Source organism: Capricornis sumatraensis, chromosome 16 (genome assembly GCF_032405125.1).
Source record: "Capricornis sumatraensis isolate serow.1 chromosome 16, serow.2, whole genome shotgun sequence".
NCBI lineage: Eukaryota > Metazoa > Chordata > Mammalia > Artiodactyla > Bovidae > Capricornis > Capricornis sumatraensis.
Genome location: NC_091084.1, coordinates 77,956,409 through 77,984,408, shown reverse-complemented (window position 1 = coordinate 77,984,408; position 28,000 = coordinate 77,956,409). Strand labels below are relative to the sequence as shown.

Below are 28,000 nucleotides of genomic sequence, written 5' to 3'. Positions count from 1 at the left end.
GAGCCTCTAAACTTTCTTTTCCCACCCGCCTCGAGACGACTCCGCCGGACTCCCCTCCCCTTTTCTTTCACTGTCCAGCGGCGTCCTGGTGGTGGGCATCCCCCCCTCAACCCGGAGAAGAAAGCATGGAGCCGGCAGGGGTCCTGGCGCCTCGGGAGGAGGAGGTCGGAAGACTAGCCGCCCTCCCAGATTCCTCAGGTGCCCACCCGGGCCTCATGGCGGGCCCTGGTTTAGAGGGAGCGGTGCCGCGTGGGAGCTGCGGAGCGGAGGGAGGGGACGGGAGTGAATGTCGACAGGTGACTTCAGTTGTCCTGCTCTGGTTTATTTTAGCTCCTCCTGTGTGATAAACTGCCCTTTTGGAAATTGGGCAGGGGCTGTTGCTGGATGCCGATGTCACTGACTGGTCTTCAGCATAGCATGCAGAAGTATCATGTTCCCAGCATTGGAAACAGAGCTAAAGCAGGAGGTCGGTACCCACCCCTCTCCAGAAACCCAGTACTGTATTCCGGTGGCACCTTTTTCTGGCTAGAGATCTTGATCCGAAAGATAGAATCATTTGCACAAATGTCTTTCACATGGTTTGTTGTTAGAAGTTCTCAGGTATGGCGTCCTCTGCGACCATGCTTGTGTGCCTTTGTTAAAAGTCAGTATTACTCTTTTAACAGGTTGTTGTAATAATGATTATTATGAAAACGTTTTCCTGATTGAGATGGTCTGTCCTTTCACAGACTCTTCCTGATCCCTATGAAGACTTTATGTACTATCACCTCCAGTACTATGGCTACTATAAAGGTAATATCTCATTCTGACCCAGCATCACCTTTCCTGGGTCATTGAAGTAAGTTGTTGGATCAACTGAGAGAGTTGTGCTCGGATAAACTAATGACGAATTTTTTGAGCAGCATTAATGAGAAGTACTTCCTTTCCTCACTGATATGCTCTGTCACTTCTGTTGAGTGTCCGTTTATACAGAGGTCTGTCTGTCTGTCCTTGAACCAGCACCACCCTTTCTTAATGACATGAGATGGCATTAAAATAGTCTTGATATCTGGAAAGAAATGTCCTCCCATATTGTCGTATTCAGAAGTGTCTTGGCTAACCTTACCTTTTTATATAATTTTAGAATTGGCATGTGATGCTTTAAAAAACAAATGGGATTGCATTTAATCTATAGATCATACTTGACAAGAAATGAGAATTTTCCAATACCACATTCTCCAACCTATTAATAGTATTTTCTAATTCTCTAATTTGCTTCAGTCCTCCTTAATGTCTTCCAATAAGATTTATAAATTATTTTCAGGGAACTGCTTATTTATATGCTTGTATAAGTGGTATCTTAAAATTTTGATGTTCTAACTTTGTTCTTGGTATTTAGAAATAAAATTTAAGTTTTCATATTGATTTTATTTCTATCTTGTTACACTTTCTTATTAACTGTTTCATTTTGTAAGTGATCACTCACTTGTTGAAAACTGAATTCCCAGTTTGCCAGATTCCGCAGAGCCCTCAGGACAAAGCACCTCTCACTGAGTGCTCTACTTCCACTCTTGAGTACTTACCCTGACTTGGTTATATAACTGCTGATTTTTTTCCTGCCAACCCAGCCCTTCCTTTCTACATTACCATATGCCTCTCAAGTCTTCTCAACGTGAAACAGAGAAAATTATGTTTAAATTGTTCACATAAATTGGAACGTGAAAGCTCTTTGGAAAATGGGTTATATTGGTTGTAAAGGCCTGTGGTGTGGCAGGTGGTGACTGCAAGGCAGTTTGCTAGTTGTAATTGTTTGGGTGTTGACCTCAATGTTGGATGTGATGAACTAGCCTTCAACATCTTTCACTAAACTGCCTGTTCTTAGCTCAGAGAAGCAGTTTACCAAATTCTGCTACGCACCAGCATGTTTGGAAGAATAATCCTCGATACCTGTTGATTGGCTCTTTTGGAAAAAGAGAGGATTTGATACCGGACCGCTTGCAAAAGGAGAAGGGTCTATGTGAGTAGTAATCAGTGTCATATGTCCCTAGAACCCTTAGTGCCTTGAGCAACTGCTCCCGGCGTTGAGGAGAACATGGCCTAATGTGGGAGAAGCCTGGGGAACAGCCTTGGACACTGTTTCTGGCATCACTCAGAAATGTTCTGTCTTTAAAAAAAAAGAAAATTTTTAAATGAAAAGAAAAATAACAAAACAAAAAAATATTCTGTAGATCTGCTTTGGATTGTAGGTTTAAAGTACCATGTGTTCTGCATGGTCTTTCTCCAAATTGTTGGAAAATCTGTTGAAACTCTTTGGTCAAGAGTAACACGTTGATTTTTTTTCATGCAGTTTTGATGGATATATTTGTTAAGGCTCTTTGCGTAGGAGTGGTGGAAACCAATCCAAGCTAACTTAAGCAAAAACCACTTTTTTAACAGGGATTCCACAAGTTTTTTCTAGAATCCAAGGGTAGGAACGCAGTTGAATTTCTGCCTCAATACATATCCAGCCAAACATCAATTCACTTCCCTTTACTGCACGACCTTCCTCCCATGCCCCCTCCCCTACCCCAGCTGCCATCATCTCACTATTGAAACAGCCTCATCATTGGTTTCTGGTTCCATGATGCCCCCTTCCAATCCGCTTTCCACACAGCAGTGTTTGTTTGTTTGTTTCTTTTTATGTGCAAATCTGATTGTATCCCTTTTCTGGTTAAAAATCTTTGAATGATACAAGACCCAAAAGCTATAAAATGTAACACTGATAATTTTTACAGCAAAACTTTATGTTTAGAAAAAAGTTCCATTAGTAAAGAAAAATAACTGAAAAAAAATTTTGTGAGAAATATGTCAAAGGAGTAATTTCCTTAACAAAGTAACATACAAATCAATAAGCAAAAGATGACCAAAGAGTAAAATGGACAAAGAGCTTGAGCAAGGAGTTGGTAGAAAAGCAGACACAGTCAATGCAACATGCAACGTGGGCTCCCCTGGTGGCGCAATGCGGTGCAGGAGACTCAGGAGATGCGGGTTCGATCCCTGGATCAGATCTCCTAGAGGAGGAAGCGGCAGCCCACTGCAGTATTCTTGCCTGGGAAATCCCGTGGACGCAGGAGTCTAGTGGGCTACAGTCCTGGGGTTGCAGAGTTGGACACGACGGAGCACACAGGCATGTCCAAGGATTAATTTCCTTAACAAAATAACTTACGAATCAATATGTAAACGGTGACCGAATAGAAAAGATGGACAAAGGACATGAGCAAGGAGTTCACAGAAAAGCAAACACAGTCAGGAAGCTTTTTGAAAAGATGCTCAATTTCACCCCTAACTAAAGAGACAAATCAGTATGTCAAAGTACCATTTTGTAAATTATGAGACGTGGGCAGAAATATTTTTATGATTATGCCTAGTAGAGGTCTGGAGATGGTAGAACAGCCTCCCACGCTGCTGTTAGGAGTGTGAGTAGAGAGACTTAAAATTCTTCATTTATTAGTGTTAATGTTTTGACTGTGCTCGATCTTCGCTGCTGCACGGGCTTTGCTCGAGCTGCAGCAAGCGGGGGTTCCTCTCTAGTTGCGGCGCGGGGGCTTCTCGTTGTGGGGTTTCTCTTGTTTCGGAGCGTGGGCTCTAGGGCGCGAGGGCTTACGTCGCTGTGGCTCACGGGCTCTAGGGCCCTGGCTCAATAGTTGTGGCGCACAGGCGTGCTCGTTCTGCAGCGTGTGGGGTCTTCCCAGATCAGGGACGGAAGCCGAGCCTCCTGCATCGCCAGGCAGATCCTTTGCCGCTGAGCCACCAGAGGAGCCCCTAGACGGACTATTTTAGGATGGCAGTTTGGCAACAGGAGGGAAAGGTGACGGTACTTAACCTTCGATGTAGCAGCTCCATTTTCATGTTCAAATATGTGTCTTACATTTTTGCTCGTCCTCGTGCTCAGAAGGCTCTTCCATTCTGTGTCCCGGAGCTCCTGGCAGGGAGTGGAAAGGCCAAGGTTGAGCAAAGAAGACTGTCAAGGTGGGGTGGCGCAGGAGCCAGCCGACCCCCCACTCAGTCCCCTCCTGTCCCAGTTTCTGATGCTTGAAATAACATTAATAAGTTGCCTGTCTTCATATAGTAAAAAACCCATAAAATGCAAAGTCAGCTACAGAAGTAACACAACAATGCAAACGAATTTTAGTTAGACTATAATTGGTAACCTGACACCTTCCCACCCCCCAACACCCCCCCCCTCCCATTTTGGTCATTGGAGTGAAGAAGATATTTTTCTTTATCTTGGTAGCAAAGCATTTATTGTGTTGTTTTTTAAACCAGAAAAGTACAAAGGAAGTAAAAAAGGAATTAGTTACAATATACTTGTTTCAAAAAGGGAAAAAGAAGGGAAGAAAGGAAAGAGAAAGAAAGGAGGGGGGAAGAGAGAGAGAGAAAGAAAGAAAATATACATATGAGGTTAGAAAATTCAAATGGTAGAAAAAACACAAAAGGAAATTAAGAGCTCTCCCAGCCCCACCCTTAATATAGCCACTTCTGTAATCATTTTTTTCAGGAAAAAAATTATACCCTCAAGTATCTGTATATTTTTTCTTTCTGATTGCTCATCGAGGATCCTCTACACAATCCTCTTTACATTGGCTTTTTTGGTTTAATAATAGACACTTTCCCTATGAGCACAAAAAATATCTACCTCATTCTTTTTAAGAGCACCTGTGGGCTGCCGTCTATGGGGTCGCACAGAGTCGGACACGACTGAAGCAACTTAGCAGCAGCAGCAACCTATTAATTAATACCCATTAATGAGTCTTCCATCTCGTTAATATGTCATGGTTATTTTAACTTCCCTTTTGATGGCTGCTTTGGTTGTTTGTACATTTTCACAATTTGAGCATCACTGCAGGGAGCATCTCTACACGTGTACGCTGATGAGCCTTTGTAAGAAGATCTATATGGTAATTCCTAGCAGTGGGGCTGCTGAATCAAGGGTTGGTGTGCTGAGTCTTGCCAGACACTGCCAGATTTGCTTTCCAGAAAGATTCCGCAGATTTGCCTTTTTGTCCTCAGGTTCTGAGGGTAGTTGCTTACTTACACCCTCGTCAGGCTGAGTGTAAACAGGTCAGTGTTTTTCCTCTGTTAGCTAAAAAACTGATATCTTCATGTCGTTTTGATTTACATTTCTTTGAGTGAGATTGAGTAGCTTTACCATCTTTTCAAATGTTTGTTGCCTCCCCCTACTGCCCCCATTAAACAGTGGGGGAAATGTTCAGACATAGAAATTCAGGGACCCAAAGGTGGGGGGATGGAAAGGGATAGAGGGAAAAGGACAGAGGAAAGAAAGATCCGCAGGACAAACCAGGCCTTTTCCTCTTTCTAGGGCCTAGCTGTCTACCTTCCACTGGGTGCAGACAGACCGGAGCTCTGAGCAGAGGTATTGCGTCCTTCCAGGCCAGAAAATGCAAACTCCTTTGTGGGAATGTGTCTGCTCCCTGCTCCCCACCAGCTCTGGGAGGTGCCACCCTTGAGCTTTTCCTTCCTCCTGCCCTTTCTCTTCATTCTTCCTCCCATTTCCTTCCCCTGCCCTTTCTCCTTGAAACCTTTCTTTTCCTCCCTTTTTCCTCTTATTTCCTAAGAGCTCTTCTCTTTCTTCTACCCCTTCTCACTTCTCTGCCTCTACTCTCTCCATCCTGTCTGTCTTGTATGTCTCTCTCTGTCCTTTGAATGGTTATAGCAAAAACTTGAACTTTAATTTGTAGATTGTTACATTGTAGTTAATAAAGTTTTATGTCCCTTTTTTCTAAAATGCTGGTGGTCGAATTGAAAGTTGTGTGGGGTTTTTTTTGGTTTTTTTTTGCCTCTCTCTAGACAAAAATAACATACATTAAGTAACTTTTATTTCTAACCCACTATTGAAATGTCTTCAACCCATTAACTTTGATTTAAAAAACAAAACAGTTTCTTCTGACTTACTCTAAAGCTGTACATGTAAGTACTTTATAGATTAGAGCAGAAGTTTAGCTTAAGTGTTAGCAGCTGTTAGTCGCTCAGTCGTGCCTGACTCTTTGTGACCCCATGGACTGCAGCCCACCAGGCTCCTCTGTCCATGAGATTTTCCAGGCAAGGGTACTGGAGTGGGTTGCCATTTCCTCCTCCAGGAGATCTTCCCAACCCAGGGATCAAACCCGGGTCTCCTGCAGTGCAAACAGATTCTTTACCGACTGAGCTACAAGGGAATTTGAGCTTGACGTTTTATAATGTCGATGTTGTCAGCCTGGACTAAATCTCTCTGAAGGAGAAAGATGTCATAGGATTGCATATCTGTGATAATATTTTAATACAGTGCTTAAAATTCCTTAATTGTTACAGTTGAGCAGTGAAGTTCCTCAAAAGGAAAAGGAAACTGCTCACTCCTTACCTTTCCCTTTGGCAGGTTCTCTTAGGCTGAGTTCGCCGTTTGTTAAGAGCAGACAGCTTCTTTATGATGACACTGGCGAAGTAAACCCGCGTCTCAGAGAACCCCGAGACCTCTTTGCTTTTTTCTCTGGCAGCGCGCTGCTACAGGCTCCAAGGTGGCCGATAGAATGTGAGGTCATCAAGGAGCGCATTCATCATATTGGTAATGTGACTTACGTGTCATGGCCTTGCTGTTCTGACAGTCTCTACGATAGCTTTAGGTTCTATGCATACTAAAGTCCAAGGCAGGACAGATTCACTATCTGTTAGCTCACTTGAGAGTGTTTAAGCTCTGGGAAACTGACACACACTCCCCAAAGTCAAAAGTTACACTAATGTTTAAATTTATTCATAGGTATTTTACTCTTTTTGATGCAGTTGTAAATGAGAATGTTGTCTTAATTTTTCTTTCATTATTCGTTTATAGAAATGAAACAGAATTTTGTGTATTGATTTTGTATTTTGCAAAATACAAATTTTGTGATTAGTTCTAACAAGTTTTCTGAATTTGTTACTAGTTCTAATTTCTGATGGAGTGTTTAGGGTTTTCTATATATAATATGTGTCAGTGGTCGTTTTACTTCTTTCTTTGCAATTTAAAGAGCTTTTATTTCTTTTTCTGGCCTCATTGCTCTGGCTAGGGGTTCCAGTACTATGGAATAAAGTGGTCAGAGTAGGCACACTTGTGCTCTTGATCTTAAAGGGAAAGCTTTCAGCTTTTTTGTCATAAAGGATGTTGGATTTTGTTCAGATGCTTTTTCTTCATGTGTTGAGATAATCATATGATTTTTATCCTTCATTTTGTTACTGTCATGTATCACATTGGCTGAGTTGTGAATGTTGAACCATCCTTGCAACCCTGGAATAAATCCCACTTGATCATGGTGTATAATTCTTGTATGTATTGTTGAATTTAAGTTGTGTTTTCCTATGCCCTTGGCTTTCATCAGTGGCTCCTGTACTTAAAATGGTAGGAAGTTGCCCAAGTCCTATATGAGAAATCTTTCAGAACTGAGTGTTAATGAAAAAACCTTGTTTCCTCTGAAGAAATGGCATACTTGTTCCTTTATAGTAATAAGAAAAATGTAGCTGATCGTATTGTCCTGACTTGGAAGCTCGGTGACACATTTTGTAGAGTTGTTGCACCAACTTTCTGGCTTATTTTTAAGTCTTACGCTTCTGTTGGATATGCTTTTTGTTAAAAATTTCTCCATAGTCTTTATAGAAAGAAGCAAGATATAATTAATTTACAAACACCCTGGAAACTTAGGATTGGAATTTGATTTGATTCAACCAGACTAGCCATTTGAATAATCAGCATTATTATTTTAGATCAGTCCTAATAAAGTACCTTTTATATTATTTCTTCTTTTGTACTTTTTCAATGTCTTCTTTCAGAGTGGGTTCCACCTCAACCAGAATATTTCTATCAACCCACAGGAAATGAAAAGATACCAGAAATTGTAGGAGAAGAAAAAGGCACAATTGTCTATCAGTTAGATGCAGGTATTGTTATCACACCAAACAGTGAGTAATTGATCGTGACCAAATTACAATAAACATATTTTTAATAATAAAAATTATTTTCAAAAATCCATAGTTTAGTGGTAAACTGAGTGATAGCCCTGAAATTCATAACTGATCAGTTTTAAATATTTAATCCCTTTTAAAAAATGATAGTACCTTTTCTTAATAGTTCTGAGTCCCTTTCATATGTTCTTCCTTCTTGTTCTTCCTGAAAGCCAGACGTTGGCTCTTTGGGGAGTTGCTCGTCTTTTCTCCGCCTGCTTTGCTGCAGTGAGTGCTTTGTAGTATGTGTGTATGCCTGGCATTTATGCTGTAGTTGCCTGCATTAATTTGCAGCCATCCTGTTGGTATAATTCATGTCTTTTATAAAAATGTGCTGGACAGTGTACCCAAGATACATATTCTTTTCAAGGGTACATGGTAAATTCCCCAGGATATACCATGTATAAGGTTATAAAGCAAGTCTTAATATGTTGAAAAGGATTGAAGTCATACAAAATATATTCTCTGACCACAGCAAAATTAAATTAGAAATCAATAGCAAAATGAAATCTGGGAAATATAGAAATATTCACAAATTGAATAGCACATTTCTCTTAAGTAACCCACAGGCTAAAGAAAACATAAGCGTTCAAAAATATTTTGAACGGATTGAAAATAAAACCACGTATCAGAATTTATGAGATGTAGCTAAAGCACTGCAAGGTCACGTTATGACTTTAAATGCCTGTATTTAAAAGGAAGAAAGACTTCAAACCAATTACCCAAACCTCCACCGTAATAAATCAGAAAAATAAGAGCAGACTACGTCCAAAGTGAGCAAAGGGACTTCCCTGGTGATCCAGTGGTTAAGAGTCTGCCTACCAATGCAGGGGACATGGGTTTGACGGTCCGGGAAGATCCCACATGCCACAGGATAACTAAGCCTGTGAGCCGAGACTGCTGAGCCTGTGGTCTCGAGCCCAGGCACCGCAATGAGAGCAGCCCCTGCAGTGAGAGGCACGCACCGCAGTGAAGAGCAGCCCCTGGTGACCGCAACTGGAGAAGGCCTGTGTGCAGCCACAAAGGTCCAGCGCAGCCAGAAGTAAACAAATAATTTTTTTTAAGTGGGCAAAAGGAAGGAAATAAAAGAAAAATGGAAGTCAGTGAAATGGGAAGGTGATATAGGAAACCAAGCCAAGGGCTGGTTCTTTGGAAACATCAACAAAACTGACAAAACTTTAGCCAAACCAACCAAAAAAACAGGAGAGGAGAACACAAATGATCAAAATTAGGAGTGAAAGGGGACACAGCCATCAACTCTACAGAAATCAAAAAAATTAAAAGGTAATGCTATTACCAGCTTTATGCTAGCAAATTAGGAACACAGACAAACAGGAAAAGTTGCTGGAAAAAACATACTATCAAAACTGACTCAGGAAGAAATAAAAAGTCTGAATAGATTATAACAAAGAAATTGAATTAGTAATTGACAATCTTCCTGGGAAGAAATTCCTGGCGCAGATGGCTTAACAGGATTTATTTGGATTGTACCGAACATCTAAAGATGAAATAGCCCTAATTCTTCAAAAACTTTGAAACCAGAAGAAGAGGAAACACTTCCTACCTCTTCTTTTGAAGCCAGTATTCAAAGCCAGACAAAGGCATCACAAGAAAACTATAGATTAGTATTCCTCATGAATATAAACGCAAAAATCCTCAACCAAATACCAGCAAACCAAATTCAGCAGCATATTGAAAGGATTGTACACCGTCACCAGGGGAGACTTGTTATAGGAAGCCAAGGGTGGTTCAGCATAAGGAAGCTGCTGTGACAAGCACATTAATAGAACAAAGAGGAAAAAACTACACAGTCATCTCAGTCAGTGCAGCAAAAACATTTGATAAAATCCAGCCTTTCATGATAGCATTCTGAAAACTGGAACCCGAGAAGTTCCTCTGTTCGGTATCCTTTATTGATATTGGATATTTGTTGATAAAAGGATGCTTATGGAAAGGAAGAATCAACTTCAAACTCACTGAAACAGCCGTAACAACAGCAGAGACAGTAACAAGGGCTGGGGAGGATGTGAAGCAGATGGTAACAGTAACCCTGAAGGCAGAAGGGAGAGGTCCTGCTAAAGAGCTGTGAATCAATAGATAGAGATGGTCAGAGGAGAAGACAGTTTTGTTAAAGGAGGAATATGTACCAAGTGTAATTAGTAGAAATGGAATGTATGTTAATAAAATCATGAGGGGGAAGGTTAAGAAACAGCAAGAGATAGGAAAGAGGAAGCTGCAGTGAGTTTACATTCCTACCACGAGAAAAACGAAATGAGCGGATTTTAGCAGAGAGGGTCCATCTGAGATGTGGTTATACGCGCTCTACTCCCAGTTGCCTTGGTTTTGGACTCTCATCTCACTGTTTCAGCAAAACTTACTATATTCAGTGAGGTAGAAAAGATGAAGCAACTACCTAGCTCCACCTTACGGAATGTCTGAGGAGGAGTTTGGAAGACTTTAAAAGCTAAGATCAGGGGGCTTCCCAGGCAGTCCAGGATTGAGACTTTCCTTCCAATGTAGGGTATGCAGTTTCAATCTATGGCTGGGGAGCTAAGCTCTCATATGCTTCATAGCCAAAACAGAAAACAGAAAAAAATATTGTAACAAATTCAATAAGGACTTTAAAAATGGTCCACATAAAAAGATTTTTTTAAAATAAAATCTGAGATTGTAAGTCAGTTGACTTGAGGGGATGTATCGCTCCTAGGACCTCAAGAAATTCTTGGTATCCTAAGCCTGTTTTACCTGTCGGTGACCTTGTGGTCATTTTCAGTAAACCAGATGACCATAAATCCCCACTGCCTCATCGGTTCTATCCAGACATATTTCTACAGAGGGAGAAACCCTGGGGCTGAGAGCTCGTTTTCCTGATACGACAGCTTTCGTGAATTGTCCTCTTAATACACATTTGTGGCAGCTGTCTTGATCTTGCCTTTGGATTCATCAAGTGGAGTTAAGCCCACGCTCCTGGAGGAATGAAGAAAACGAAAACTGAGAAGATGGGGCTCCGAGGAGAATCTGGGAGTTTGTTAAGTTAGGAGTCCTAGAGCAACCACATGCTATAAGAATGCTGTGGGTTAAATAAGAAAGAAGTTTTGTTTCTGAGATATGTTACTGTGGGCTATGAACTGGATCATTTTTAATGTTACCTAAGAGACTCGAGAAAATGTTGAAATTCCTTTATTAGTGACATCTGGTTGCTGGTCTGTACATTGATTACGGTTCCTTGAAAAGATTGAACAACATGGGATTCCAGCTCTTAAATGGATTATACATACTCTTGCTGCTTTCTCTGCTTTTACTTCCTCCCATTTCACACTCACTTTCTCCTTTGCTTTTATTTATCCAAATTACTTACTCTCTAAGTCTCCACAGTGACAAGGTTGCATACAGAAGCAAAAGTCATAATGTGAATCTGTCTACTAATGAAGTACCTACTTACAAAGGCAGGCCCTGTACATGTTTCTATTTGTTTAATGCATGTATCTATCCTGCCCCGTGGTCAGGATCTTTGTTGATGTCAGTCATTTGTTGATTGGTAGATATTGCTAACATCTGACAACATAATGCAAGTATAGTAAAAAATAATTGCAAAGTGAAATTATCCATATAAGTGATGTAAGATTATATGAAGTCAGTGAATGTTAAATAATTACTTGCTTCACTTGCCAAGCCATTGACTACTGAGAATATAGACATTTCTTATTTAAATACCCCTTGTTGTTAAACTAGAATAGTGCTGAACACAGAGGGGCTTAATAAACATATACTAGATAAATGGATTCTGAGTGGAACTTGGACTAAATATATCTATCTCATCCACAGTGCCCACTGAAGATTGCTATTTTACCAGTTCCAGAGTGGGAGGCAAATGGGGAATTATCAAGGAACTTTCTGTCTCCTTACAAGGACCAGAAGATAATACTCTGCTGTTTGAATCAAGGTTTGAGAGTGGGAACCTGCAGAAAGCTGTCAGAGTGTGAGTAACAGAGAGGAATTTCCCAAAGGGATGATGACTGAAATGACTGAGAAGTGTCTTCAGGAATCATGTTAAGGAGTCAGGAGTGTTTTTGTAAAAGAGAAAAGTGATGAGAGATGATTGTGAGGACAATGAGGAAGAATGAAATAATTGTGACTCATATTTTCCTCCAGAAAAAAAAAAAATTATCCAAACTGTTTTTTCTACTTCTAAAAGAAATTAGTGCACATTTGAAATTTGCTTTATGGACCTGAAATACACTGTTAGATATTTCTCCAGCAAACATGCCCTTTTTCAAGATCGACAGAATTGCAGTTCAGGGTCTGCAGCCACAGGGAGCCTCGGAAGTCCTGTAATGCAAGGGAGGGAGAACACTTTAACTGAGAGGAGAGGAAGATGGGAGGCTTTATTGGTTGCATCCTTACCAGGAAGGAAAGAGTTCTTCCTGTTGGGCTCCACTATCGTTGCAGGGCTTGAGAGCTCCCCCTTCTGGTCTCCCAATTCTATTTAATTAGGGTTCCTGTTCATTAACTTTTTACAATCTTAATAAAAATGTTGTTGTTTAGTTGCTAGCCCGCCAGGCTCCTCTGTCCATAGGATTCTCCAGTCAAGGAGACTGAAGTGGGTTGCCATTTCCTTCTTCAGGGATCTTCCCAACCCAGGGATCAAACCCACATCTCTCATGTTACTGCTGAACCACCAAGGAAACTCCTTAATACCTAACATAAAAAGTTGAAGTCCTGTAATCATACCTCCCAGATGCAGCAACTGTTTATATGTATTAATTTTTGTGTATATGCATTAACTTTTTTCTCTCTGGATAGAGGTAATATATACAGATTACATGTTTTTAAAAAATAGTACACATACTGGGTTTTTTTTTAGTACATACTGTTTTGCATGTTGCTTTTTTCCACTTAATAAATTTTAGATGTTTTCTTATGGCCGTACCACAGATGCATCTCCTTATTTTTAATAGCTCATGTTGTCCTATCATATGGATACTCTATATCTTTTTCACCTTTTTCCCCAAGTAATGGGAAATGCAGATGTTTACAATGTTTGGCTTAATGAATGAATACCCTTATGCATTCATATTTTTAAGTGTGGTGGTGGTATGAGACAAATCCTAGACATAAAATTGTCGGGTCAGGGTTTGATCACTTCAGTAATGCTGGTTTTTGTCCAGTTGTCCTCCCGACATGACTTCAGTCCCCATCAGCCGTGTGTGAGAGTGCCTGTTTCCCAGCTCTGGAATGCCAGTGAGATGGAGGCGGAAGGGACATCCTGGTTAGTCCATGCTTCCTGAGTCATGCTTGTGGATGAGCATCTTTCCATGAACTCTGGCATTTGTATTCTGTCTTCTGCAAGTTCAACAAGGTGAACACTTTCCAGAAATGTCCCCTCATCTTCAAATAAGTGAGGATCAGATATAAAGATAGCGCAGAGGGCTTACAGCTCTCTTCTACAGAGATGATATCCAGAATGTGGCTCACATCCAGCACTGGCTCTGGCCTGTTTAGTGTATTTCAGAGAGAGGTGCTGAAGTAGTTAGAAACTGCTGTTGGATACTCTTGAAAGATACCAAGGAGCTCACGGCACTCCCCACCATGCTGCGCGGCAGTGTCAGTTTTGAGGTTCTTCCTGTCCCACTCTGAATAAGTTTTCTTTCCCCAAGTCCCTGCTGGCCTGATACATGGATTGGAAAACTAGGGAAAATAGAAAATAAATGTTTGATATAGCAGGCTTTTCTGTTGTAGTAAGATCTGTTTCTATCAGGAGAAAACAGTGTTTGTTTTTTGAGGGGCGAGTGGAGTTACAGAGATATCCTTCTGTGTTCTCTGTTACAGAAACACTTTTGAGTATGAACTCACCTTGCGAACTGACCTCTACACAAATAAGCACACTCAGTGGTTTTATTTTCGAGTTCAGAACACCAGAAAAGATGTCACCTATCGCTTCACCATCGTCAACTTGCTAAAACCCAAGAGCCTCTATACTGTAGGGATGAAGCCGCTCATGTACTCCCAGCTGGATGCCAGCACCCACAGCATTGGCTGGAGGAGAGAAGGAAATGAAATCAAGTACTATAGGAACAACGCGGATGACAGACAGCAGCCCTTTCACTGTCTCACATGGACCATTCAGTTTCCATATGACCGGGACACTTGCTTCTTTGCACACTTCTACCCATACACGTACACTGACTTGCAACGCTTCCTCCTGTCGGTGGCAAACAGCCCCGTCAAATCTCAGTTCTGCAAACTCCAGACTTTATGTAGGAGCCTAGCAGGAAACACTGTCTACCTGCTCACCATCACCAACCCAGCCCGGACCCCTCAAGAGGCAGCTGCGAAGAAAGCTGTGATCTTGACTGCCCGCGTGCACCCCGGAGAAAGTAATGGCTCCTGGATTATGAAAGGCTTTTTGGACTTCATCCTCAGCAACTCCCCAGATGCTCAGCTCCTCAGAGATATCTTTATCTTCAAAGTGGTCCCCATGTTAAATCCAGACGGAGTGATCGTGGGAAATTATCGTTGTTCGCTGGCTGGAAGGGACTTGAACCGGCATTACAAGACCATTCTGAAGGAGTCTTTCCCCTGCATCTGGCACACCAGGAATATGATCAAGAGGTGAGGCTTCTGTCGTTGGTCTTAACAATGTCAGCTCAGTCTGATGTGTGAGCCCTTTCCCAATGGCATAGGCGTCAGGAACGGTTTTGGGGACAGTCTAATGTTCTCTTTGCAGCCATGTGGGTTTGTTAGTTTTCACATTTTTAAATCATGTCTTATCTCTGGATTGAAACTAAACATGCAGTATTTCACTAGAGGTGTTTTACTTATAAGTGAAATGATTGAATGTAAAAGGTCAAAAGTCAGGGAGTTCATAGATCTTCTTGATAAGACTTGTGTAATAATAATAATAGTACCTAACCATTCGTCAGTTCTTGTGTACAACAGGCAGTGTTCTCCATGCTTCCCACACGCCCCATTGAGTCTCACATTCGCCCTGTGAGGTGGGCACAGTCGATGTCCCCATTTTATATAGGATGAGGAAATTAAGGCCCAGAGAAGTTAAGAGACTTGCCCAAGGTCGTACAACTAGTTCTCTGGTTGTAGAGTCTGAATTCCTTGTTATCCTCTTATAAAGAAAGAATAATAAATCAGTTTGCCTTTTCTAAGCCAGTGTAAAAGCAGTTGAAGACTAGTAACATCACAGCACCCGCCTTAAAGGAGCTTCCATTTCACTGGACCCGAAGTTGCCGCACATGAATGTGTGGACTCGTGCACCTTCTCACCATATCTGTGTGAATGGCTGACAGCGGCAGAATGGCTCCAAGTGTATATTGGAGTTGGGCAGGCCTGGGTCTGAGACCTGGTTTTACTACTGACTGCTTCTGTGACCATGGAAGCCTCAGTTTTCTCATCTGTAGAGTGGGGATAATAATACCTGCCTTGGGTGGTTACTGTGAGGCTTAAATGAGATAATCCATGTTATCTACTTAGCATGGTCCCCTGCATGTTGTAAAGGTGTGACATTGTTACCATCATCACAGAGAAGGTGACTGTTTGGAAGATTGAATAGGTATCCTGGTCATCCAGAGACAAGAGCTGAGTCTTAGAGGAACTAAGCCTGGAATGTCAGAAACCAAGGCTGTCTTTGGTTCTTTCCCCTCTCTGCCTGTCTCCCTCTTTCCACAGGTCTGCAACAGGGTGGGCTTTCTTTCAGTGGATTTTCTCCTCTCCTTCCACAAGGCCTACCCGTCTCTGCTTTCTGTGGCTGGCAGGGCAAAGAGTGCTGGAGACACATTTCCATCAGGGATGAGGTTGGGGGTCCTTTGAAGATCATTAGGGGCTGAAATTTTCTTAGGAGGGAAAGTAACAACAGACATGCTTAAGGAAGAGACTCCAAGGGATCCTTGACTATTTTCATGCCTTTGTATACCCACTGAGTCCTATGTTTGCACCCCCCATAGACTTCTTGAAGAAAGGGAGGTTCTCTTGTATTGTGATTTCCACGGCCACAGCCGGAAGAATAACATCTTCCTGTATGGTTGCAATAACACCAATCGCCAGTTCTGGCTTCATGAGCGAGTCTTTCCTTTAATGTTAAGCAAAAACGCACCAGACAAGGTAAGCACGAAAGGTAATTTCCTGTCCACTGACTAAGGGAGAAGGATAACTCATCCATTCCTGTATGCGGTGTCTGATTTGCCACTTTGTCGCTCTTCATTATCTTGGGTAAATCCCAGAAAGCTGGACTTCAAGCCTTAAGAAAAATGTGGCTTTGAGAATAACACTGTGTTCATCAACCAATGAAAAGATAATAGAACTGTAGTATATCCACACAATGGAATGTTATTTGGCAGTAAAAAGAACTGAGCCACGATACACTGGGACTCAGATGAACACTGAACACATTATGCTAAGTGAAAGAAGCCAGACACTAAAGCCCACATGTTATAGGATTCTGTCCTAGGAAACATTCAGAAAAGGCAAATCTGTAGAGATAGAAGGTGGTTGAGTGATTGCCGAGGGTGGCATGGGGCGTGACAGCTAATGATGCATCCTGGGTTTCTTTTTGGGGTAATGAAAATATTCTAAACTTAGGTTGTGGTAATGGTTACACAACTCTGTGAATATATTTAAGCCACTGAATTGTGTACTTCAAATGTGTGAATTGTATGGTATGCGAATAATATCTCCATAAAGATGTTTTTTTTTTTTTGTAATTGCTGTTGGCTGCTTTGCCCTGGGTGTAAGTTCAAACTCTTAGTAGGTAGAATTCTCTACCATCTTCTATCCTGTGGCTGGCATTGGAAGAAGGGATTAAAAGACACAATGCTTATGTTATATGAGCCTCTACAGAAACATTTATGTAATACAAGATCACAAATAACTGTAAGACAGTAGAGGACTCATAAAAACAACTTAAGAGTCTTTAGTGGTTGGTTGAATGATAGCTCTGTGAGTTGTATCTGCACTGATTTAAAAGTTGGTTTTCAGCATCATAAGTAGAGTCAAAGTACAACTGGCATTGGAAAGAAGTTGTTAGATTGGGTTTAGAAAAGTGTTTAAATGATAGTGCAGATTTTTCTCACATAAAGATATAAGACAGGGACTTCCCTGGCGGTCCTGTGGTTGAAAGTCCACACTTCCACTGCAGGGGGTGAGGGTTTGATCCCTGATCAAGGAACTAGGATCCTGCATGCTTCCTGATGCAGCCAAAATAAATAGAATAGGAATAAAAATAGCCCTTTAAAAACCATTAGTCCTGAAAAAAATCAAACAAAAGTATAGGACAAAGGAATCCCCTGGGGGTCCAGTGGTTAGGACTTGGCTCTTTCACTGCTATAGCCTGGGTTCAGTCCCTGGTCAGGGAACTAAGATCCCACAAGCTGTGCAGTGTGGCTGGAAAAAATATAAATAGGACAAATATTTTATATCTGTGACTTATTTGTTAAAAAAAGAAAAGGAAGCTTTTCTTCCATCTGCTCTGATTCCCTCCCTGCCTGCGTTCTTTCTTTTCTTTTTTTAATCTTCTATTTTTTCCGGGACTCTCTTTCTTCAAATGAAATCGCATCCAGAACCCAGTATCTAAAACTTGAACAAACTCCTTGGCTAACCCAATATATGTTTACAAATTCCAAATGAGGAAAGAGTTGGGGATGATCATGAAATACGATGGAGGCTATTGAACTCCAAGCCAGGACCACATTAGTGTTAGGAGGTGGGAGAGTCTGGGCAGAGGTCATAGGGGTGAGGGATACACAAATCATAGATAGAGGATAAGGGTTCTAGATCCAAGGGTTCAAGGTGGGGAGGGGTAGAAAATAAATCTCAGGCTGGCTGGTACCTTGAATACTAAAGTAAGCCAGCATTCCCAAACAGTTGTTGAAGGAACCCTAGTCCTCCAGAATGTCCCTGGGGAAGGTGGGAAAGGAAAGGAAGAGTTCATAGGCAATGAAAATCAGAATCTACTCTCTCCCTTAGTGAGAGTCATAGTCCACAATAACACATTAAATGAGAGGTCCTGCAGAGAAGGCCTGTTTGATTGGGTTAAACCTTTATCTCCCCAACCAACAAGACTGCAGAACTCATTTTTTCCTTTGTAACGTCTATGACACCCCCTTGGTATTTTATGGAGCGTATGTTAGAAACTAATAGATACTTCCATTTTTTTTAAAACCATATTAGTGAATTTTAGGCATCTTACATTTACCAGTTTATGATTAACAGAAGGTTTGGGTTTCTCTTCAGTTCTCTTTTCACAGCTGTAACTTTAAAGTCCAAAAATGCAAAGAAGGAACAGGACGCGTGGTGATGTGGCGGATGGGGATCCTCAACAGCTACACCATGGAGTCTACGTTTGGCGGGTCCACCCTGGGTAAGCTGTCTTTCATAGATCATGGGCCACTATGGCAAGAGGAAGCCAAGCCAAGCACTGGCAAGGTGAAGTCCCTTTGAATGTTGGGGAGATAGTTGACCTAGAAGATTTTCTTATCTGTGCTTTAATGCTAAATTCGAGAACCCAAATATCATACTGATATCATACTGAAATATCACACTGATGGGGCAGTACAGCACAGTGGTTGCTCAGGGCCTGGAGATACAGCAGGTCTGAGTTTGGGTTTCCTTTGCGTGCATGCTCAATCACTCAAGTCATGCCTGACTCTTTGCGATGGCATAGTCTGTAGCCCGCCAGGCTCCTTGGTCCATGGGATTCTCCAGACAAGAATACTAGAGTGGGTTGCCATTTCCTCCTCCAGGGGATCTTCCTGACATAGGGATCAAGGCCACGTCTCCTGCGGCTCTGCATTGGCAGGCAGGTTCTTTACCACTGAGCCACATGGGGAGCCCTTTGAATTTCCTTTAACTAGCAATAATGTTAGTACTTGAATTACAGGTACTACCTAATGAGATAGTGTGCATAAAGCATTTGGCCTAGTGTTTATCACAAAGTAAAACCTCAGTAATTCAGGCATCATGATTGTAAACTTGATCACTGTCAAAGATTCTCCTGAAATGGACCAAGAGAGAGACCCTGTCCAGAAGCATAATATTCTGGAATCAGAGGTGGTGTTTTTATTGAGATATTATTCATAAATTAGGTTTGCATTTGCTCATGAAGACTTAGTAAGAAGTCCTATGGATTATTTTTTTGTCCCCAGGCAATAAAAGAGACACTCATTTTACCACTGAGGATCTGAAGTCCCTGGGTTATCATGTCTGTGACACCCTTCTCGATTTCTGTGATCCTGACCGAACCAAGGTAAATATGGGCTTTCAAGACAGGCGGTGATGTCACTGGGATCACTGTCACACGGGTCCAAAATCAGCCCAGTGGAGTGACAGGTGATCTTTATTTTCCTCCTCATATTTTTCTGAAGTTTTTATAATCAAAGACAGTAAGGAAACCTCAGTCTGCACACTCCCGGCCGACAGTAAGCCCTTGTGCTTCCCGGGGAGTGGGGGCCGCGGCACCCTTCCCATGCAGCCGCCTCTCCCTCGCTCCTGGGCCTCCCTGTGGCAGCTCCAGTGCTCGCTCCCCTCCCTTCTGTCTCAGAAAACCAGGTGCCCTTTCTCTTCTCCAAAACCCTTTCTGCCCTTGGGGCGCTTGCCAGCCTCCTCACCGCCCCCCCTCCCCCCCCCCTCCCCCGCCCCGGGGTCTCCCTGAGGTCTTGCCTTATCAATCACCTCTTCTCTTTTCTGGGCCTGTTTTTGTTTTTCCTTTCTTCTTCCTCTCAACTGCAAATGTTCTCAAGCTGCCCCCATCCTAAATCACAAATGGAGGCTTCCTTTGGCCTTGTTTTTCTGGGAGCTTATTTCTATTTCCCTTTATTGTTCACCTTCTTAAAAGGGAGCCTGGACTCATGGTCCCTAACTCATCTCTCATGCCCCCTCTGAAATGTCCACCCTGGGAACACGTGACATGCACCACTCTGGATGCAACTGTACCATAAAAAAAATACTTAAAGGAGAATTTGACCCCAGCACAGGGCCTCTTAAATCAGATTTGCCAGAGGCCAAAATCTGAACCACCCCATTCTAACTTTTCCTTCTTTGCTACTCAAAAATATGAAGCAAATCCGACCTTTGCATTGTTCAAGAAATTTATTAACTATAACCAAGGGAATGGCTAAAGCAGTATTCATTGACATTCTTCCCTAAAAATGCTTTTGCCTGTTCCCACAGCTCATGTAACTTATTGTTAACATGCCTTTAGTAGCAGAGGTTACAGTTTACTCATCCTTATGTTACCAGCAATAAACAAAGTGCCTTTCAGCATATTTAGTATATGAATAAATAAATGAATAATCAAGAATAGCTTTTTTTTTTATCAATTCCATAGTTCATGCAGTGTCTGGCAGAGCTTAAAGAGCTCTTACAACAGGAAATCCATAAGAAATTCAAGGAACTTGGACAAGATATGGATTTAGAAAGAAGCTGGAGTGACATCTCTTTGTCTGACGTTGAATCCAGGTAACAAACTTCATTTCAAAGTAAAACCAGAGAGGTTCTGTTTTTTTTAATTATTGTCTTGCTTGCTCTGTTGTGTTGGTTTTGAACCTCGGATGCAAAGTGTTGACTAAAATCATGGCACACTTGGATACACGTTGTTCTTTCAACAACTAGGTATTAAGTGCCTGGTCCTTGTTAGCCCCTCCTCTCGGCTCTGGAAAGGGTTAGGGAGCCCTGATTTGTGGTCCCAAAGTAGTTCTGCTGACTCAGTCTCCCAAAAGTCTCTCTAGGAACCTTAACAACCAGATCATCAGGCCAGGGAGGGCGTTGCACTCACATGTCACCTCTTCCACTCTCCCAGAAGCCTCTGCCGAACTCACAAGGACTGCTGCACCAAGGCCTCTTCACTTGCAGTCTCAAAAACAAAACGCCTCCTGCATATCAACTCCTGCACATTGGGCCCAGTGGGGACTGACTCAAAAGCATCCTGACTGCATCCCGACAGGCTCAGCAGGGATACCCTGATGGATTTAGTGAAGAGTTATTGAATCCAGTCTGTCAGCCTCAGCACCAGCCTCCATGGGGCTCTGTCCATTCGAACAGAACAGCGGGCTGCGTGTGTGCGGGCCCAGTGTGAGCTATGTCTCAGTGTGCACATACGTGGTTTTAGACATCTTCTGGGGCGTACCGCATCTCATGCTTCTATTCTCTTTGTTAACGTTTTGTGTTATCTCCAAAAGGGACTTCAGAGGCTATTATCTGGCAGCCTCAAAGGCTGCTGCTCAGACTGGAAAAGCCTTGTGAGAACAGGGAGCTGGGAATTATGAGAGAAGCGAGAGCTCCCTTCCCGCTGCTTTGCTGCAGGGCTCCTCACTGTGCGCTGATGGGAGGGAGAGGAGAACGAACAGGATGAAAGGGCTGAGCAAAAGAGCGGCTGGAGATGCCGTCCTCTCCCAGGAGATCTGAGTTTTGTGCCTAAGACGTTTTTCATATACGGAGGACGTGTCACCGGCACAGCTTTCAGTTCTCGCCAACCACACCCCAGGAAAGGGGAAAGTGGAATGCAGCCCAGAAACCGAGGACATGAGGAAAGGAGAGAGGATGCATTATCTGAGTCCTCATTCATCCCAGCCTGTGAAGAAAGAGGGAGACGACGGTTTGCGGGGGGCTTCAGATCAGCCTAGACGTTCATCCAGAGCTTTCCAAGGGGGATTTGGGGTGTTAAAAGTAATGCTCCTAATCTGTGACCTACAGATATTTTGTTATTAAATGTATCTATTTGTATTTTCAACGTATTCTTAAAAAGTAACTAGTCACATCCTTGCTCTGAGCTGGTACTGACTAGACAGGCATTGCACACTGGAAAAAGCCCCTGCTTTCAGACAAACCACAGACCCCTGCTGTTCTCTCGGGCTGCTCCTTAAAAATCCCACAGCCTCTCAAAATCACTGCCAAGGGCAGCTTTGTCCATCTGGCCAGTATTTATTTTGCCACACGGGTCATCTCTGTTTTCTGTTCCTGGTGCACTGCCTGGCATGCTGGAGGTGTTCTCAATGAATGAATGGATGTGCTTGTCTTGATTTCTTAGTAATTGAAATACACATTGCGGGCAAATAGCAGACCAGATGTCCTAACCCCATGTCACTATTCTGGTCAGTGTTATACATCCTGGAAATTAATGACAGGTCTTTCCCTTTTCCTTCCCTTCTGGAAACAGCACCAGCGGTTCTGACAGCTCCCTCTCAGATGGCCTCCCTGTTCACCTACTGAACATAGCAGATGAGGTGAGATTATAGAGACTCTGACACCCAGGAAGTAGCAGCCTAAAAAAAGCCTGACACTACTGAATAGTTTGGAGGAATTTTCAACTGTCCTAAGATCCGCAGAAAATATAGTAATAGCATCCTAACTGGTTACCCAGCCCTGGAGTCCTTCTTTTTGTCCTTTGCAACTTTCTTCTTTAAAACCTAGAGAGGAAAAATGTGAGGACTCCACATAGATTCCAAAATTAACAAAAAGTGAGGGGGAAATGTTTAACTTAAAGTGAAAACCACGTTAACAGGTGGAGGTTGTTAAAAACGACCCACGCATTTTAAAAAATACTGGAAAGTGTTTTTGTTGACATGGTCTCAGGTAGTTTTCCATATTTCTGTATTATTAAGTGATTATTTTTACCCTGTCTATTCACAGACAGACTTTTTTTTTTACATAGATATTATAAGAGCTTTGGAGACAGCAAAATATTTGTTGTGGTTCACTAAGCACTTGAATTCCTAGTTACATTAAGAAATATCTTCATTCTTGGGTGAGTTTAAGTCTATGTCAGATGAGCCAGACATATCAGACTAGACCCTACAATTTCTTCAGCTAGATTTAACAGCAGCATCAGAATAAGCTTCACCACACCATGGGTAACTGGAAAATTAGTACCAAGCTTCATTTGCTTAATTATTAAAGCTACCCTGTTGTCACGAACAAACTGTATCAGTTGATCACATAGCTAGAAATCAGTATCGTCTGTACTTGCCAATATTCCCTTAACTAATGTGCTTTCACATTTTATATCACAGATATTTGGTTATTGGTATAGGTGCCTCTTTGGCAGTATATTTATAATAGGGGGATTTAGGTGTGTTAAGTGGGGAGGGGTCCCTAGTAATGAGGTAACTGAACTGTTTTTTGGTTCTCCAAACCAACACACTGTGAGGGCCCGCATCCTGGGTTAGCAATGGTGTTTTGAGCATTGTGTGAAAAGAGTGCTCCCTATGGGTGGGTGTCTCTCTGGAACCCTCAATGGCTAATTTCTCTGTGCTTTCTGAAATAGTTGCATCAGAAGAAGACGATGTATAAGAAGAAAAAAAAGCCACTTAAATCGAGAAAGCAGCGAAACAAACAGTATCAGAGAAATACTTTGATGCCGGAGTCAAAGTTGACTGAAGATGCCCCAGTAAGAAGGCCCACATCTACTGTCTGGTTAGAGTGTTCCATGCTGGGTGCAAGACAGAGTCAAGGTTTACTCTAAACCAGAAAGGGGATGGGAAATGGGACAGGGGAGCGTTTTCTCTATGGATTTCAGAGCTCTTACCCGGGTCCTCAAAAGCAAAAGCTTTTGAATTGTGGTGTTGGAGAAGACTCTCGAGAGTCTCTTGGACTGCAAGGAGATCCAACCAGTCTATCCTAAAGGAGATCAGTCCTGAAAATTCACTGGAAGGACTGATGTGAAGCTAAAACCCCAATACTTTGGCCACCTGATGCAAAGAACCGACTCATTGGAAAAGACCCTGATGCTGGGAAAGATTGAGGGCAGGAAAAGGGGATGACAGAGGATGAGATGGTTGGATGACATCACTGACTCAATGGACATGAGTTTGAGTAAACTCTGGGAGTTGGTGATGGACAGGGAGGCCTGGCGTGCTGCAGTCCATGGGGTCTCAAAGAGTCGGACACAACTGACCTGGGTCCTCTGGACATCCCTGAGCATATTTCAGCTTGGCCCTTCCACTCGACTCTAGCACAGCAAGTCCAGGAGTCCACCAAGTCTGGATTTCCAGAGGAAGGAGGTAGTGACGGAAAAGTGGTGCCAAGAGCCAGTCCAGAGTGGTGGATGGTGAGAGCTCAGCCTAGTACAGGCCAAGGCCACTTGGGCACCTCCTTCCTCACGGCCACACCCACGCCACACCCCCTGCTCTCTAAAGGTGAAGATGCCTTCAGAGGCGGGAGATTTGCTCTTGGGTGAATCGGGTCTGTTGTGAGTAGATTAATTATAACAGAGCAACTGAAAACTGTTCTCTTTGCAATCCTTCTAGGAAAGGGCAGGATTTCCTTCTACTCTGCCAAAGCATCCTGCCTTTTTCAGAACTTCAGAGAATGCCCGTTCTTCAATGATGAAATATGAAAAATCAAGATTGAATAAGGTATTGTTTTTGCATGACTATTTTTTTTTAACTCACTCATAGAAAAGTTATTAAAAAATTTTTTGGTAATATATTTAAAGTGTACAGTGTGATTTTATACACTCATGCACACACACACACACACAACACACATATATACATTGAGAAACGATTGCCACCATTTAGTTCATTAACACATCCATCACCTCCAGTATTTACTTTTCTTCCTGAAAACTCTTAAGTTTGGGGCTGTCTATTCTGTTCCGTTTTTAGTCTTTGTCACGCAGTTGCTCTGATTTTTCCAGTTAGCGCATCTCCCCCTCGCCCCCTGTCACCCTGACAGTACAGCCGGGAGCAGGGGGACATTAGCATTGGTGGACACTGACACTGCCTTGGATTGGACACCACTGAAGTCTGATACCACGCCTTGGTGAACTGTGATGTTTATACCCAAATCATAAGAGCGGCTGCTGGATCCTCCCTCCATCCACTCAGCAGACTGTACTGTCAGCCACTGCCTGTAGGCCACCTACTGAAGGCCGGGAGGGCAGCATCGAACGAAGCACCCTCCCTGCCTCAGGGACCCTGGCGTCTGCTGGGGGTTTAACAAGTAAGCAGGAAGTCAGCATCCCGAGTCGGATGCAGCAGGACACAGAAGGGACAGATCCAGGCGGCGTTGCAGTGCTTTGGGGCGCGGCCATGAAATCCGCGACTCTTCTGTGTATAAAGTAGATGTGAGTACGGTAGTAGGCAAACCGCGTGCATGAGGCCTACCTCGCGCGGAGTGCTGCCCCATGGGTGAGGACGACAGAATGAGGCCCCCCAGTGCTACAGCACAGACCCCGAGCAGAGCACAGCCGTCTTCATTCAGTATCGAGGGCCACTCAGCATCCAGTGTGATAGTGGCAGGAACGCACGCTGTGGAGGCCACCTCAGTTCAAATCCCAGCCCCACTGTGTCATCTTCTGTGAGTTTCTTCACCCCCAAGGGGCTCCGTTCCTGCATCTAAAATGCTGGGCTTGTGGTATCATGAGGTTCTTGAGAATATTCTATGTGAAACCATGTGTGAAGTGCCCAGCACATAGTAGGCATTCAGTAAGCATTAGTTTCCTTTGAATTATTGTATTTGCATTCTGCCTCTCTTTTCAAAGTGAGAGTACCATGAGTCAACATGCATGAATAAAAAGTCCTCTGTGTGTTTTATGCAATCACACACTCGTCCAAGTGGAAAATTTAGTGAGAATATCTTCCTTTGTTTTAGTCCCAGTTAAACGGAAGAGGCAAAAGCACCTCCCTGGACCCAACAGATATGACCACCATGATTTTGACCAAGAATAAAGACAGAATACAGGTATTTCACCTAATATATGTATATGTGTGTGTATATGTGTGTGTGTGTGTGTGTGTGTGTGTGTGTGTGTGTATGCCCACAGTTGATTTTGTTTTTCAAATGTATTATATGATTCGAGGGGTGGTGATCCACAGTCCACACAGTGTCGTCCCTGTGGATTTGTTCTGTTAAGGCGGACATCTCAGGTGGTTTGCCTCCTCAGGCTGCAAACACCTGACCAGCCTGGAGCACAGCCCGCAAGGCACCTCGGGACTGGGGAAGCTCACCCGGGGCATTTGCCATGGCAAATTTCATTTTGTTTCAGTGAGCATTTGTTAGGCAGCTATTGTTTTGTAACCGAGTGCATGCAGCGACTCTCAAGCCAGGAGACACTAACAACAATCGGGGAGCCACCACCAGGTGTGAGGGGCATCTCATATCCGGTTACAGTGACCATTCAGTACAGAGGTTTGTGAATGATCCGCTTTTTTAAAAGAATAAGTTTGAATGAATTCATATTTATCCCTATAATAACATCTCTCTTGTTCATTTGTACCTGCGTATTCTTTCCTTGTTGTTTAGTCGCTAAGTTATACCCAACTTTTTTGTGACCCCATGGACTGTATCCCTCGAGGCTGCTCTGTCCATGGGATGTCCCAGGCAAAAATACTGGAGTGGGTTGCTATTTCCTTCTCCAGGGGATCTTCCTGACCCAGGGACCAAACCTGTGTCTCCTATATTGGCAGGTGGATTCTTTACCGCTGAGCCACCAGGGAAACCCCATTCTTCCTTAGAAGGAGGAGAAAAAAATAGAGAAACAACTCGTGAACCAGCTGGCAATGCCAAAGAATATTCAAACTACTGCACAATTGCGCTCATCTCACACACTAGCAAAGTAATGCTCAAAATTCTCCAAACCAGGCTTCAACAGTACGTGAACCATGAACTTCCAGACGTTCAAGTTGGATTTAGAAAAGGCAGAGGAACCAGGAAAACACGTGGTTTCAAATACCCCTGGCTATGTCTCTGGGAAAGTGCTGCTCACGTGTGTCCAGGTGGAGCAAAAATTGAGGACCACTGGATTACTGTAGTTAGATGGCGCTGGTGGTAAAGAATCCGTCTGCCAACGCAAGAGACATAAGAGGTGAAAGTTTGATCCCTGGGTCAGGAAGATCCCCTGGAGGAGGCCATGGCAACCCACTCCAATATTCTTGCCTGGAGAATCCCATGGACAGAGGAGCCTGGCGGGCTAGATAAAGTCCATAGTGTCGCAAAGAGTCAGACACGACTGAAGGGACTTAGTATGCACACGTGCGGTAGGCAGAGATTGGATGGTTTATCTCAAGATCAGATCCCTGCCATCTTCTCAAGTCTGCTGCTTGGGGATTCTGAGAATGATGCTCTCATTTACCCATCAGTATCTTATGAAGATCCGACCATGTGGGGCCCTCTGAGGGCTGTATAACATGAGCCCTCCCTTAAGGCCATGATCCTCTAGGAGGGGTAACAAGGTAGATACTCCAACCACCATGATCTCACAGAAACAGAGCAGTGAAAAGAGAGGTGAAGATCATGTCAAGTCAAAGAGGATTCTGTCCTGACACAGGGCTAAGTGGTGACTGTCCCCTTTCCTCCTGCGGCTTCCACGGCGAGATGTCCACAGGTGGCTAAAGCTGTGCCCACCACTGAAACATGCTAGTTAGGCTGTGACCTGTAAACGGGGATTCATTTAAACCCAGCAGAGTAGCTGAATGCCATCCAGGCCTTTACTTCTGCTTCATTTTTCTTTAAATTTCTAGTTCAGTGTTTCTGTAACAGAGATGTAGGCATTTGACTTCCACGGTATGTCAGAGAAGAGTTTAAAAACTCTGGGCCGTCTCCAACCTTGTAAATCAAGGTCTCTTTCTTTGTGTGATGTTTCTAAACAGCTTATAAAATGCAATCCCTGAGCTTCTTGAAACAGTTAAGATCTCGCCTGTGGACTTTTCTTTGGCCATCTCAGGACTAGGGCGAATGCTCGATTCACCCCTCCCTGCCCTGTAACAGTGTCAGCTGCTTTGGTATTTGAGGAGAAATGCGACTACCTCTCTCTAACTCCTTGTGACAGCAGCCCCAGTCCTAGCTATAGCTTTAGGAATTAAACACAAAGTGATTCAACTCTTCTGTCTTGTTTGCACAGAAAGAGAAGCCAGGATTTACAGTATCTTGCGATCCAAAGAGAAGCGCCAACCCCAGCCAAGAGCCAGCTCCACCAGTGAAGCCAAGCTGGTCCAGGAACAGATATCCTGGCACAAAGGGAAGCCACAGGACCGCCGTGGCATACCCATCCTTGCACATATACACCTACCCGTAG

At 43.1% G+C, this 28,000-nt stretch overlaps 1 protein-coding gene across 1 annotated transcript; it reads left to right on the top strand.

The window, feature by feature from the left end:
• The first annotated feature begins 430 nt into the window (after positions 1-430).
• On the top strand, positions 431-28,000 carry AGBL2 (AGBL carboxypeptidase 2). Its single transcript, XM_068988054.1, has 16 exons — positions 431-466; positions 729-792; positions 1,862-1,996; positions 6,392-6,577; positions 7,813-7,920; positions 11,809-11,962; positions 13,813-14,595; positions 15,939-16,095; positions 18,223-18,349; positions 19,134-19,234; positions 20,315-20,445; positions 22,142-22,208; positions 23,249-23,371; positions 24,231-24,338; positions 25,579-25,668; positions 27,827-28,000. Exons 1-16 carry the CDS (start codon positions 431-433, stop codon positions 27,998-28,000), a joined length of 2,544 nt encoding a protein of 847 aa, XP_068844155.1.